This window comes from Octopus bimaculoides, chromosome 11, assembly GCF_046866305.1.
Source record: "Octopus bimaculoides isolate indiv1 chromosome 11, ASM4686630v1, whole genome shotgun sequence".
NCBI classification, from domain to species: Eukaryota; Metazoa; Mollusca; class Cephalopoda; order Octopoda; family Octopodidae; genus Octopus; species Octopus bimaculoides.
Window position 1 is genome coordinate 16,707,886 of NC_142938.1, and position 15,931 is coordinate 16,723,816.

Genomic DNA, 15,931 nt, shown 5'->3' on the forward strand with positions numbered 1-15,931 from the left:
TATGTGTATATATATGTATGTATTCATATACGTATATACAAATGTATGTACATATGTGTGTGTATCTGTCTATATATGTATGTGTGTGTATATATATATATATATATATATATACATACGTGTGTGTGTGTGTGTATACGTATACACACACACGTACACACACGCGCACACACACACACACTCACACACACACACACACACACACACACACACACACACACACACATATATATATATATATATATATATATATATATATATATGAAAGAAGGTTTGAAAATGCACTTATTTTTAAAAAATATTTATTTACTTAACCGGTTTCACTTTTTTAGAAAAAGATTATCAAAAGTCTTTGAGAATAATAAAAAATGTTAAAAAACAGTCTGAGTATTAAAATGCATATATACATTCTTTGATGATAAAATATATTTAAAGTATAAAGCTTTGTATGAACTTTGTAGTGTTACATACTGATTGTCATATTAAGGTGAAATTGTTAAAAACAGTGTTAAAAACAGCATATGAAAATACACATATGGAAAAATACATATACATATACATATTCTCATACATATTCTTTGACAATCGAATAAAATTGAGAAGGAACTGACCTGGCCTTTTTCTCTTGTGTATATATGTTTATATATATATGTCGGTAGGTTTGTATGTATGAATAAACATGTTTACCAACCTATTTGCAATATGTTTTCGCTTGCATGCATGTGTATGTGCGTGTGAGTGCTTATATTGGTTGAACCTACAGACACAGCCAGCCACACACACACTTATGCAGATATAATCCAAACGAATTAAAAGCTAACGTCCTTAATTCAATATGGATATGTCTGAAACGTCTTGCTCTATGTACAATGGCTGATTAAACGAAATCGTTATCGATTATTCTTCATGTGCTTGTTCTTAGTGTGTTTTGTATTTCTATCTAGTTATTATTATTCCTTAAAAAAAAAATTATGCATGTATGAATGTACGCATATGTATACATGTAAGCACGTGGATGTACGTACGTATATATCAATATATGTGTACACAACAGGCGGCGAGCTGGCAGAAACGTTAGCACTATGGGCGAAATGCTTACCGGTATTTCGTCTGTCTTTATGTTCTGAGTTCAAATTCCGCCGAGGTCAACTTTGCCTTTCATCCTTTCGGGGTCGATAAATAAAGTACCAGTTACGCACTGGCGTCGATGTAATCGACTTAATCCGTTTGTCTGTACGTGTCTGTCCCCTCTATGTTTAGTCCCTTCTGGGCAATAAAGAAATATATATCAGTATATGTGTACATGTGTCTACGTACGTGTATGTATGTACACACGCGCGCACACACACACACATATATACGTATATGTACATGTATATATGTACATGTATGTACTTATGTATTTATGTATGTGTTTATGTATGTATGTATGTACGTGCGTATATATGTACGTATGTATATATCTACATGTATGTATGTATGAACGTATGCACGTACGTATGTGTGTATATGTATGGGTATAAGTATGCATATATGCATTAATATTATATATGTACGCAACTATGTATGTACGTATATATGCATCAATGCAAGAATGTATAATTGTAAAAATGAATGTACGTACGCATGTATGTACGTATGTATGTATGTACGTATGCATGTATGTATGTACGTATGTATGTATACATATATGAGTGTAAGTCTGTATGTATGAACGAATACATGTGTGATTGCAAGAATGTAAGTAAAAGTCTATGTAAGTATCTTCCATCTTTTACTTGTTTCAGTCATTGGACTGCAGCCATGCTGGGGTACTAACTTGAGGGGTTTAGTCGAATAAATCGACTCCATTTCTTACATATTTTGTAAGTCTGCTACTTAATCCACCGGCTTGTTTTAATTTCTGTAACATCATTATGAAATAATGCCCCATGACCTATTGAAATATCCTGATCACACATAAATACTGCCCTTAGCATTGCCGTCTATCCAGGTTCCTAGTATCATATACTCAATTTACTGGGGTTTTTAGGAGGTTGATTGTAGAGTGTTTTACACTTTCTAACATTGAACTGAGTGTATTTTTTTTTATCAGCCTACCTTTATATGGCTTTTAGATTTTCAATAGGTTATTGGCATTATCAGAACTCTTGATTGCCTTTGACATTTTGTTAATATCAGTAATTGAAAATGGCTGTTCTTATGACTGCAGATATGTCTGAGAGAGAGGCACTATAAACAGTAATGGCTCCACGACGATGAATTCTTTGAGACGAAATTACGTGTGTGCTTTTCCTTACACAAAAACGTTAGCAAGTTAACTTTTATTCCCTAAAAAGTCACGCAATTGCTTTCCTAGTTTTCCAGCCATATCAACACAACTTAACTTATGATGTATTATTCTACGATGCTTCAGTCTTTAGCATGTTCGTAATGCTATAGATGTGTGTACTATATTAATGTATGAAGCAGCGTTTATTCGGATTAGATGTATACAATTAATGGTCATTCACCAGAATAACATTGGTTGTTGGTCCGTACAGTATTGTCGCAGATATTGACCGGTATACTCATTGGTTATTGACTAGTACAATAATTGATATTGTCCAGTTTTTGAAGCATCCCAGAGATCAATCTCTCCCGCACACACACACACACACACACACAAATGGGCTACATGACAGGTCTTGATTACTTGGCTCGGCTTGAGGCGCTCAAACTGTATTCCCTCCAATGTTGCCGTGAGCACTATATCATGTGCATGATGTGAAAAACATTCCACCGACATTGCCAAGATGATGTTGGTCCCCGTATCATCCATCTTCTGCAAAAATCATGCTTACGTCACATCACAACACTAAGACAGAACAATTTCACCTCAACTGGCCCGGCACTCTTTAACATTCTACCAAGACAAACAAGGGGGAAAAAAGACCCAATAGCATTCGAACGGTTCCTGAACAAATTCCTTCTACAAATTCCAGACAAACCACGGACAACCGTATACATTACTGCAAACAGTAACTCTTTACTCGAATGGGCTATAGTGTCCAAAGTAAGAGGTAACATGAAACATGATTAAATACCTTCTCCAGATGGTGCTTTTAAGTTCATCTTGGCCTGAGCCAATTCTGGCTGAGACCTAACAAAGTATTCAAACTATCAAACTACAGTCATTGGTCATTGCCTAGTATAGTCATTGCTTATTAAGCCGTATAGTCATTAGCTATTCATGAGTATAGCCAACAGCTATTGATCAGTATAGTAATTGGTTATTCTCCCGTCTAGTCAATTATTCTCATTTACTAAGAGGAACATTCTCAAGCGAGTAATTTTTTTAATGTCTCATGAGAATATTTATGTCTTTGGGAATAGTATTATCAAAAATTTCGACCCTTCACTCTGGAACAATTTAAAGTATAAAACCTGTGTACGTGTGTGTGTGTGTGGGGGATAAAGTTTGGAGGGGTTAATGCATACATACATACATGCATATATACATACATGCAGACAGACATACATACATCCTGCAGAAAACAAATGGTTAATGCTAGGATCTTCAACTTCTAGAAATATCAATGTAACTCATAATTTCTTTGTAGACGACCTCAAGAGTTATGCTAAAAGGGTTAACAATGCCAAAAAAACAACTGGAATTAATAACATTTTCAGCTGATATAGGCATGGAATTTGGCCAAAAGAAATGTTCATATTTGGTAACAGAACGAGGAAAGTCAGTCTCCCAAACCCCAAACATGAGCATCAACGATCTCTCTATCTCCCCCATTCCACACAAAGAATGTTACAGGTACCTAGGCACAGACGAAAAGGTATCATATGAAGGCATTGTGAATAAAGAAAGAGTGAACCGAGAATATTACACCAGACTTAAGAAAATATGGCAGTCGGAACTCTCTTCTTACAACAAAACAATACCCACAATCCATTTGCAGTACCAGTGCTGATCCCAACGTTTGGGATACTTGATTGGTCTGTATGGGGAAATCCACTCCATAAATATCAAAACCCTCAAAATCCTGACAACAACTGGGAACTTCCACAGAAATAATGATGTTGACAGGCTCTACCTAGGAAGAAATGAAGCTGGTAGAGGCCTGAGATCAGTGCCGACGGCCTTCGAATGCCGTATGATATCACCAGGCAGCACCTGATAAACAACAGTAGTAAAAATAAACGTATAAATGCAGTGGTGAAAAGTGAAGTGAGAAACATTGTACAAGTTGGTAGTGAGCTCCCCAAGATGCACTCTCTTCTTGGCGGTGATCTGGCAGAATCGTTAGTGCGCCAGGCGAAATGCTTAGCAGTATTTCGTCTACCGTTACGTTCTGAGTTCAAATTCCGCCGAGGTCGACTTTGCCTTTCATCCTTTCGGGGTCGATTAAATAAGTACCAGTTATGCACTGGGGTCGATATAATCGACTTAATCCGTTTGTCTGTCCTTGTTTGTCCCCTCTATGTTTATCCCCTTGTGGGCAATAAAGAAATAAGAAGCACTCTCTTCCTGATGACCTCCTATACAGCCCCAAAACAGGTGGTCCCCCAGCATGGCCGCAGTCTAAATGACTGAAACAAGTTAAAGGTAAAAGACGTGTGTGTGTGTGTGTGTAAATATATGTGGATTTGACTGTTTCGTTCGTGAATGTCTGTGTGAATGCATGAACAAATAACGGTTGTGATTGCCAGCAGAGTTTCGTCAAATCGAATCAACGACGCTCTGCTTGCAGTTGTTCGATTCTCAGATAAGCTGTAGTTGTAAATATAATTTACGAGTATTTCGTTTAGAATCGTTCTGTATTAGTTTCGTTGAATCTTACGGGTCTATATGGCTTTCAGAGGAACCATTCTGATAGCAATATCAAGCTTCGACTGATTTCTCCGATAAAGAAACGTTTAGCGAGCGATTCGTTTAAACGAACAGATGTGAGATAAATAAATATCGATCGGTTAGATCAGATGATATCGGTTGATACTAGGACGATGGAGGGATGAGTTTGTGCCGGACTATATGCCCTAACAGGATATTACTTTCGTCGTTAGATTCCAATCTCAAGCTTCCAGCCAATGAGGAAATAAACTCTACAACATAAATTGAATATTGTCTTCTCATGTCTTTTACAAACACCAACTCACGTGTACATACATAATGCATACATTATAAAAAAGCTGATGGTGGAAATAGCACAGAATTAAGTCTAAGACATTTCAGTTTAAGAGGGAATTTAATGAAATATTATAAAAATAAAAACATTAATATTACCGGTTTCGATCTATTTCATCTTATCAAATACTAGTAAATATGTATAAAAATTTGAAAAGTTTGAAGTAAAAGCAATCTATCTTCTGTTTGGGGTCAAGAAATTGTCTGGAGATTTTTTGTTTGAAGTTTTCTTTAAATGTAGTTTGATGTAGAATTCAAAGTGTTAGAGGGTGAGAGAAGGGATGTTTATTGTCTAAAACAGGCGTCGGCAACTTTTTGATAATGGAGTGCCAAACCTAGCTTCCAAAAGCATTGCGCATGCCAACCTAATATCACTATTTTTATTAGAAGAGTTTACGCTCTTGAAACTCGCAAAAAGAAATCTATGTTATTAACCCTTTAATAATTCAAATTTCGTGGAAACAAATATAATTTTATTTAAAAAATTAATTAAAAACATTTTTTCAAATTATAAACAACAGAACAAAATTATAAACAAGGTATAAACAATAGTTACATTAAATTTCTATAAATTAATGAGAACTTTGTCCATGTACTTTTTATATTTAATTTCTCAATATCAGGTGCATAATTTGTGACTTAAAGCTTCACGCAAGCTTCCGAATGTTGAATTGTCAGACAACTTCCTTGTGGACTCAAAAAAGATTTCATATGTGAAAAAATTTGTTCGCAGGTATATGTTGAGCCAAAAGCTGAAAGCAGGGCATATGAGATTTTCTTCAAAGAATTGAATCTTTCAGGCAACGACATCTAGCTTCTTTCAAGAATTTTTAATAATTCCACAATTTTGTTTACCATAATTCTGAAGTTGTTAATTCAATCATTTCCATTTCAAGACTATCGACGTGCATCCACTCAAAAAGTGATAGAAATGGGTTCGTTTTCAAATCAGTCAAGTTGGGTTTGATGAGAAAGAAATGTATAGGAGCGTAAATTTCGAAATTTTTACCTCGCTTGGAAAATTCTTCTTTCAACGTTGCAATATATTTTTGAAGTTCATTTTTATTAACATTAAATCGATTTGAATAAGCTTTTACATTTGGAAAGTATTTATAAGTGTTGCTATGTATATCACGCCAAAAGATATCTAATATAAACAAAAATCCTTTCAAGTGTTCAAAAAGATCAAGTACTGTTTGATCCCTTCCTTGTAAATGCAAATTTAAATCATTCAAGTGTTTGCTTATAAACATCAATTTGCTTAGAAACATCAATTTAAATAACCAGTCTTCATTGTTCAATTCTGGGAAATGTTTCTCTTCAAAAAATATTTTGATTTCTTCTAAGCATGATACAAATTTGTTCAAAACATTACCCCGATTAACCCAACGGACATTACTGTGTAGTGGGAGGTCTGCATATTCGCTGTCTAATTCTTGCAGAAAGGACTTCAATTGTCTGTGAGTCAGTGAAGAGCGAGAAACTATGAAGCTAACTATTTTAACAACAGTCTCCATGACAGAACTCAAGCTTTGTGACGAAATTTTTGCAGTTAAATTTTCCTGATGTCAACCGGCCTGTTTTAATTTCTGTAATATCATTATGAAATGATGCCCCATGATCTATTGAAATATCCTGATCACACATAAATCCTGCCCTTAGCATTTTAACAGCAATTAAAACTCATTACATTGCGTCCAATATAATTTTCAAGAAGCTTAACAAATCTTTTTCCCTTTCCAATCATTGCACGTGCACCATCAGTAGTAATACAAAATATTCTATTTATATTAATTCCTTGATTTTCGAAATAATTTACAAATGCAGTCAGAATATCCTGTCCAGTAGTTGTATTGGTAAGAGGAATCAAAGAACAGAATTCTTCATAAATACGATCATTGTCACAGTACCTTGCAGCAATTGCTAGGCGCGCTATGTCATTCACGTCGGTACTTTCATCGACAGCGGTTCTAGGAAAGTTCGCCGTAAGACAATTTTGCCGCAAAACAAAAGTTAAGTTGCCCGCCTTAATTCATGATTGTTTCAACCAATAAGAAGTGGTAAAGCAATTGGATCTAGTTAATTTCATTCGCAAAATCAGCCCCCTTTAATTTTGCTCAGATTGTTTTCAATTTTGGTGTAACTTAAATTAAAGAATCTGATGTTATTTGGAATTAAATTTGGGAATTTTAGCCAATCAGCAGACAGTGAGGCATTAACATCTTGTTACCACGGCGACACTGAATGCAGCAGCTTTTTGTAATCCAACTTTTTGTTTTATTGATCTTGCAGAAGCTGGTATTTCTTGAATTCGAGACAGTATTGTTCCAGCATTTGGTAAATCACAGAACAAAATGTTTGCACTTCTCAGAATAGCTTTTTTGATAAATTCTCCATCTGTAAAAGGTTTACCTTTCTCAGCTATACATTGAGCAATTGTGTAACTACATTCGTTGACTTTATTTTTGGTTCCAAGAATTTGAACAAAAGCAGAAGTGCATTTTTTGTAACTAGAAATAGCCCTTTTTATGGCTTCACTTTTCTAATCGGAGTTTTTAAATGTAGTCTGGTGTCTAGTTTGATAGTGTCTTTGTGCAATTGATGTACGACATACGACAGATTTACAACAGAATGCACGCACAGCACGATCATTTTGCTGTACAAATCTATACTCAGATCTCCTGAAATCTTGAAATGAACAAACATCAAGTTTTTGTCTTTTGTTATTCATCTTGGGGCACTGTATATTGATAATTAAAATTAACAGGTGCAGAAACCCTTAAATCAGATTTTACAAATAGAAATTAAAATAGCTAAAAAAATAATTAGAATAAAAAAAAAATAATAATAAAAATCTTTTTAATGAAATAAATTTAATGAATAAATTTTCGTAATAATAACAATAAATAGATTGAAATAAATGATAAGAATAAACAGAAAAAAAAGATATACACTAAAAAAAATCAGACAACTTGACTCACAAAGGAGAAATTGAAACCAAAGAAAATAAGTATAAATTTTGACTTTTCATGTTTGTCTTTGAAAACCTTTCTCACTACTGCTTTTTCTTTCCATTTAATATAAAACTGGCCTCAAAATGAGATAATAATTTTTGAAAGCGTCTACTTATAGATGACCCGTAAAGTAGGAGCCCTTTTTAAAGAGTGTCTTTATTTAGACTGGCTGCTGTAAAGTGGTTAAATAATTTTATCATATCACGATTTGCACTGCTAAATATACAACTGATTTAAAAAATTATGTTTTTGCAGCTCAAGCTCCTGGCTTAAGTAATAAAGTACATATAAATGCTTTCAGCGCCAGCTTACAAGCAACAAGTTAATTGTGGTAAAATTTATAATTTAGTATCATCAAAATTATTTGTGTTCAGTAGTACTATATTTTTAAGGAAGTGTAATACTACCAAATACAACTAACTTCAGATAGTTTAGATTTGAGTAGATGGATCATAAATAAAGACATGTAACGATGTAATTTATTTATTATGATGTCGTTTCCTGTAATATAGTTATAAACAAAAATTTACGTTTACTTTTTTTGCCAAGAGTCGTATGTACCATTGTGAATTGGTCTGCATGCCACACATGGCACGCGTGCCATAGGCTGCCAACGCCTGGTCTAAAAGAAATCTTTGTGTGTTCCAGTCAAGAGAGTGACTAAAAAGCATTTATTGAATGGGTTTTATGTCCACCTCTGTGTGTGTGTGCGTGCGTGTGTGCGTGCGTGCGTGTGTGTGTGTGCGTGCGTGTGTGCGTGCGTGCGTGCGTGTGTGTGCGTGCGTGTGTGCGTGCGTGCGTGCGTGCGTGCGTGTGTGTGTGTGTGTGTGTGTGTGTGTGTGTGTGTGTGTGTGTGTATAGTGTGTTGAATGTCCTTTCAATATGTTTTGAAAAATGACCAGCTGTGAGTTGATGGGTGTGTATGATGTGAAGAATTTCTCTTGTTGAAAAAAGAATCAGGATTTTTCTTTGGGTTAGATGTATTCTTTTGAGTGTCTCCACTTGTGTGTATGTGTGTGAGTATGCATGTGTTTGTTTGTTTGTGTGTGTGTGTGTGTGTGTGTGTGTGTGTGTGTGTGTGTGTGTGTGTGTGTGTGTGTGTACAGAGTTGGGTACTTTTTGGTTATCTCACCCCCATTAAAAAATTGAGTTATCTCCCCCATTTTACGAGAAATATTGGTACATTTGGTCATCTCCCTCAACTAATAAAATTGTTTAAACCTCAATAAAATAAAAACAAAAACAAAACTGAAAAAAATTAATAAACATGAAAAGTGAAAAGATAAAACATCTTATTGAATCTGATAACATTTTTATAACAAATCATACCATTCTTATTGAGGAGGCTAAATGTCAACAATGTGTTGAAGTATTGAATCAAAAGGATCTAACTCTTTTAATCCAATCTATTGTTGCCACCTAAACTCAATTTTTTAGTGGAGAGATAACCCAATTCTTTAATGGCAATTTTTAATGGGGGTGAGATAACCAAAAAGTACCTAGAGTTGTGTGTGTGTTTGTAATGTTTTCTTTTCTGTGTATGTGTGTATGTTTGTGATGTTTTCTATTGTATTTGTGTGTGAGTGTACGTGTATGTGTATGTGTGTGTTTCTTGGTGTGCAATTCACCGGCGCGTTTTATCCAGCGTTTGACCTCCTCCATATATACACCTGTAATATATGGCTATCCAAATATTGGATGTGCTCTAAATTTTCCACTAAATGTCCATATGCCCAAATTGTAGAAACAAAGTCCTACTTGTTGAATGTTTACTGACGGAAGATCTGAGTTTTACATACGTTGAGAGTGAGACTCAAGCTTTCATATTCGCCAGTCAAAGCGTCAACAATTGTCTGTAGCTCTACTGAGGTTTAGTTAGCAATGTAGCCGTCTGCCAGGTTCGAATAACTTGCTATCTCTGTTGGATGAGATTTAGATACCTTGTAGGTGTTTGCTCAAAGTGAACTCGCGCACGGCTGAACGGAAGCTGGAAAAGTGTGCAGGGGGTGATTACGCATCCCTGTCTAACTTCATGTCTCATTTAAAGCTGTTTTGTTGTTGAAGATTGAACACTGGCACCGCATTTTGGATTCCATTATGACGCGCAGAAATCATGGATCTAGTTTTTTTCATTCGCAAAATATGCATTTTTTAAAAGGGAGTAAAAAATCTGAAAATTGGCTATAATAATGTAGTCTTCCAGTCTCATTGCTATGAAGGTATGATGTTGCAGAGAAAAAAATTGGAGAAAAGGGTTACAAAGGTTTAAAGATTGGTAAAAACGCTGTATTTTTAGCCAATATCGAGATAGAAGACACACTCACAAACATAAACACACTGGGTACGAGAGAAATTTTAGTACATTTAACTATCACCATATTACTTTCTTCAAGCTAATTAAAAGGATTTTTTTTTAAATTTCAGATCTTTCATGGCAGATAAAATGTTAACACAAGGAATGAAAAGACATTCAATCATTGTTGTTATATGTGCGGTACACAGCGATTTAGAAATTGTCAACTTCCTAAATATTGAAAGATCTTTTGTACACAAAGTTTGGATGGAATTGGAAACTTCTGGTGGAAATGTTTCGACTGTATCAAAGAGAAATAAATTAAACATCTTATTGAATCTGATAACATTTTTATAATAAATAATACCATGCTATAGGTGCAGGAGTGGCTGTGTGGTAAGTAGCTTGCTTACCAACCGCGTGGTTCCGGGTTCATTCCCACTGCGTGGCACTACAAGGACATCGTAGTGCATTCATCTGGCTCAAAACATTATCTATGATGATCATAGAAAATCAATGAAGGCCGTCACCAAAGAACTTCAAATGTTGGAGTAGACTATCAGAACTGTGGTACGTAACGACATTCGATACAATTCGTATGTACTGAATAGAGACCAATTCATGTCTGCAAAGGCATAGGAAATCCATCTGATCTGTGACAAGTGGTTACTTAGCAAGGTTAAAATCCCTCACGAATATAGCATGTTTTGGTTCTTCTCTAATGAGAAAAATTTCAGCAAATTCTCAAAGTTTCGCAGAAAAAAAAATGATAGATGATTGTCAGCAGATCCTTCTGATATCCCTAGAATGATGCGCGCTAAGTTTCAAGCATCTCTGATAGTCAGTAACGAAGGTCATGTTATGTCACCTCTCATCTTTCCACAGAGCCTGAGAATTAATGCTTGCATCCTACTGTCTATTTAAGGATTTCCTGTATCCTTTCAGTTACTATCTAAAATACTTTTTTTCTGCTGCCTGTTTGGAAAATTATTTTACTCAATTGCTATTTAATAAATTCGTTGTATTCTGCAGCCGAATTACGTATTTATTGTATCTGGCCGCCGTTTAATATATTTATTATTTTCTGCTATCTATTAGCGAACTTACCGTATCTCACTACTATTTAAAATATCTATCGTACCCCTGCTGCTGCTATGTAATAAAATTGTATCTTGCTGCGTGAGTATTTGTTCACTGATACAAAATCTTAGTAGTGTCGCGTATTTTCGTATGTGATAAAAACAAAAAAGAGAGAAGAGAGAAATCAAAACCATAATTGAGATCTCAAATAACGAACAGCTACCAACATGATCGATTAAAATTAATATCAGCAATGGTAGAACCGAACATCCGTTTTTTTTTTATCTCGCAGTATGCTATAAATAAATAAACAAATGAATGAATGAATAAATAACTAAATGAATAAATAGATAAATAAAAACAACATTATCCGGGTTTTATCGTGTAATGATAATAATCTAAAAACTATCTCTGACTCAATCAATAAGTTAGTTCCAATGTTCTCTCAGTGTGGTATATATATATATATATATATATATATATATATATATATATATATATATATTTATAGTCAGCTGAATCAAACAAATGTAGATTTGCTGAATTTCATTGCTTTCGTTATAACCCATCGTATTGGTCGGCTGAAGCGATTGACACCTCTCACTTGCAATGTCTTCTTCTTATTTTGGAATTAAAATAAAAATGCTTTTTATTTTTGTGTTTTGTTTGACTATGTCTTTTTTACCCTACGAAGTCTTAGCTGCTGCCCCACAGTTTACTTATGGCATGTATACACACGTATGCACACAGATACAGACACACAGAGGCACAGACACTCACACACACACACACACACACACACACACACACACACACTCTCTCTCTCTCTCTCTCTCTCTCTCCCACACGCACACATGCACACATACTCTCTCTCTCACACACACGTACTCACACACACTCTCTTTCTCTCTTTCTCTATCACACACACTCTTTCTCTCTTTCTCTATCACACACACTCTCTCTCTCTCACTTTCTCTATCACACACACTCTCTCTCTCTTCCTCTATCACACACACACACATTCTCTCACACACATACACACGCACTCACACACATGCATACACATACATACACGCTCACACATATACAGGACATGCATCTAAACATAGCAAAAGCTTACACATACATAAATATACAGACACACACACATATAGAAAACTTCATCGCACTTCAGTTTCCCTCTTAAACATTATAAACACGCAACGGAGGTCTTCGCGATTGCTCCAAACGCTAGTCTCCCCTTTCACTGACGATCTCTTCCGACTAACGCGCATCCTTAACGAGACAAAGACAGCATCTCAAAGACTGGCCTTTCTCTTCAGATCCAGAAAATATTCCAATCTCCAACAGCTACTAATTCTCTACAGAGCTCAGGAAAAAAACCACAATGAGGTACTGTTCTCGCATCTGTGATAAAATTAAAGCTATGCATATGTATGATGGACTCTCCCGTCCAAGGCGACACATGAGCGTTCAGCTTTTGCTGAACGGCCAGCACAAATGATCTGTTTATAATGATCAAATGTTCGTACCGCACATTAGCTCACTCTCTCCATCAAATCGACGTTGCCTGAACAGAGCACTGTATACCACGCGTCAGGTGTGGAAGTGATCGCAGAGTAACGTGAGATGAATCGATAAATCAAATAAAACACTGAGGTCGATGTAATCGATTAGTCCCCTCCCCACAAATTTCAGGCCCTGTGCCTTTAGTAGAAAGGATTATTATTGCAGTTGTTGTTGTTATTTTATATATATATATATATATATATATATATATATATATATATATATATATATATATATATATATATATATATATATACATACATACATATATTTACAGGCATGCGCACACACACATACACACATACACACATACACACACATACTTTCATATATGCATATGTACACTCACATACATACATACATACATACATACATACATACATACATGCATCCATATACAGATACACGTATTATATCAAATATTGTATTATATGATATCCTGTCTAACAGTTTGTATTACAGTCAAGCCAGACTGACTAATCAATGTGATTTGAGTGACGCAGCGGTATAACTATATTAACCCTTGCATATTCAATCCAGACCAGATCGTATTAATAGCCGTAGCGTGATAAATCCTTTAAATCACGCAAGTATTAAATCAGATAAGCTAGCGTTGTCCACAGTCAAGGTGCTTCACACACACACACTCACACACACACACACACACACACACACACACACACACACACACACACAAACACACACACACAAGCACGTACACACATCTCTGTACAGACACGTCTATAAATACCATTGATATGAGAAGAGACTGGATCAATTACGAGGTCCACAACATTGTAACAAACAGCAGAAAGTCGGACAAACATCAAGGAAGGGGGATACCAAAATGGCCGCTCATCTTTTGGAGAAACATCGGCTAAATCCCCCTCAAATCTCTCTTTTCCGTCTCCAACAAAGACGGACAGAATCTGTTCAATTTGGCGCACAGATATTTTAATCAATTTTTTTTTAACCAAACATTTTGAAATTTCTTATACTAGTGGAATATCTCACGAAGAACACGGTTTGCCTTGAACATTTTTGACAAAATTTCGTATTTTAGAAGTTATTTCGCGTTAAAGTTGTATTTGGGTAATTTTAGCCAATCAAAGACGTTTGTCCCCCAACATCGCTTGACAACCAATGTTGGTGTGCTTACGCGCCCGTAACTTAGCGGTTCGACAAAAGATATCGATAGAATAAATACTAGGCTTACAAAGAATAGGTCCTGCGGTCGATTTGCTCGACTAAAGGCGGCGCACCAGTATGGCCGCAGTCAAATGACTGAAACAAATAAAAGAATATATATATATATACATATATATATATATATATATATATATATATATATATATACGACGGGCTTCTTTCGGTTTCCGTCAACCAAATCCACTTACACATCTGAGGCTATAGTAGAAGTCACTTGGCCAAGATGCCATGTAGTGGGTCTGAACCCGGAACCATGTGGTTGGAAAGCAAGTTTCTTATCACACAGCCACGCGCCTATACATTTTTGACCAACAGTATTTTTATAGACAAGGATAAACGTCTTTATATATAATGTCATTGTGGACAGAAAAAAAAAACAGAAGGAAAGCTAGACTAGTATTTATTCTGCATTAGCTTTTATCAGCAACCGAGCATCCTCTTTAGCTATCTACAGAGACACTACATATAGACTTAATATAATCAAAGGCTTAAGTAAATTGGAAATCCCAAATTACATTTATAACGTATTTTTAACAGTAATACGGTTAATAAAATTGCTAATGCATACGCATTAACAGTGTTTTATTGCAGTGTTTTGTGTCAAAAAATTTATCTAGTGTCTACATGAAAGACACACCAAATTCGATTTCTTGGAAAATTTTCTCCGCGGACATAGTTTTTCATGGAATTGGCAAAAAAAAAAAAAAACCATTAAAAAAATAAAAATATTTTTGAATAATTAAAAACAACGAAGTTACGAAACTTCAAAGACTGAAAAGTTTTGCAATTTTAACGAATCAAATGAATCTACTTTTAATACGCCGGAAGTTGAAATTACCACATTCACTCGTTATTTGGTTGTTTTTTTTTGGAGACATTCCCCCCCCCCCCTCGCCATTTCTTTTGGTTTATTAAATGACAATAAATATACTCATCTATGGTCATTAGTGGAAGAGTGCTACGTTGAAACCTGGTTCCTTTCGGCGCAAACACAAATTCGTTTGCAGTCTGTTTTTAATCCTGGTACTGTTTTCAAGCCTGGTACTTAATCTGTCGGTCTGTTTTGCCGAACCGTTAAGTGACGGGGACGTAAATACACCAACATCCGTTGTCAAGCGGTGGTGGTGGTGGTGGTGGTGGTGGTGGACAAACACAGACACAAAGACATAGCCCTCCACACACACACACATAAATACGACGGGCTTCTTCCAGTTTCGACTCACAAGGCTTTGCTGGATCCAAGGCTAGAGTGGAAGATACATGTCCAAGGTGCAACCCAGTGGGACTGAACCTGGAAAAATGTGGTTGGCAAGCAAACTTCTTACCAAACAACCACACCTCGAATCTGGTGTATCAAATCGAAAAAGTTTTCTTCTACTGTATGCAAAAAAAAAAAATGTATATTAAGACAAAGCAAATTAATATCTGTGTAATAATACATACAGTGATGGCGAAAAATCTATTGATATATTCTGTTAAACATTATAACAATGAATAACGTATAGCTTGATGAACTATGCCTGAAAAATTCACTTATCTATCAAGTTGCAATTCTTTTGATCATAGGTCTCGTCACTAAGGGACGAC

General features: G+C 35.4%; 1 protein-coding gene and 1 pseudogene across 1 annotated transcript; both read right to left on the minus strand.

Moving 5' to 3' along the window:
* Positions 1-6,030: 6,030 nt before the first annotated feature.
* On the minus strand, positions 6,031-6,696 carry LOC106877499 (general transcription factor II-I repeat domain-containing protein 2B-like). Its single transcript, XM_014926424.2, has one exon. It carries the CDS (start codon positions 6,694-6,696, stop codon positions 6,031-6,033), a length of 666 nt encoding a protein of 221 aa, XP_014781910.2.
* A 149-nt stretch (positions 6,697-6,845) lies between these two features.
* On the minus strand, positions 6,846-8,118 carry LOC149133193 (zinc finger BED domain-containing protein 5-like; annotated as a pseudogene).
* Between the last annotated feature and the right edge of the window lie 7,813 nt (positions 8,119-15,931).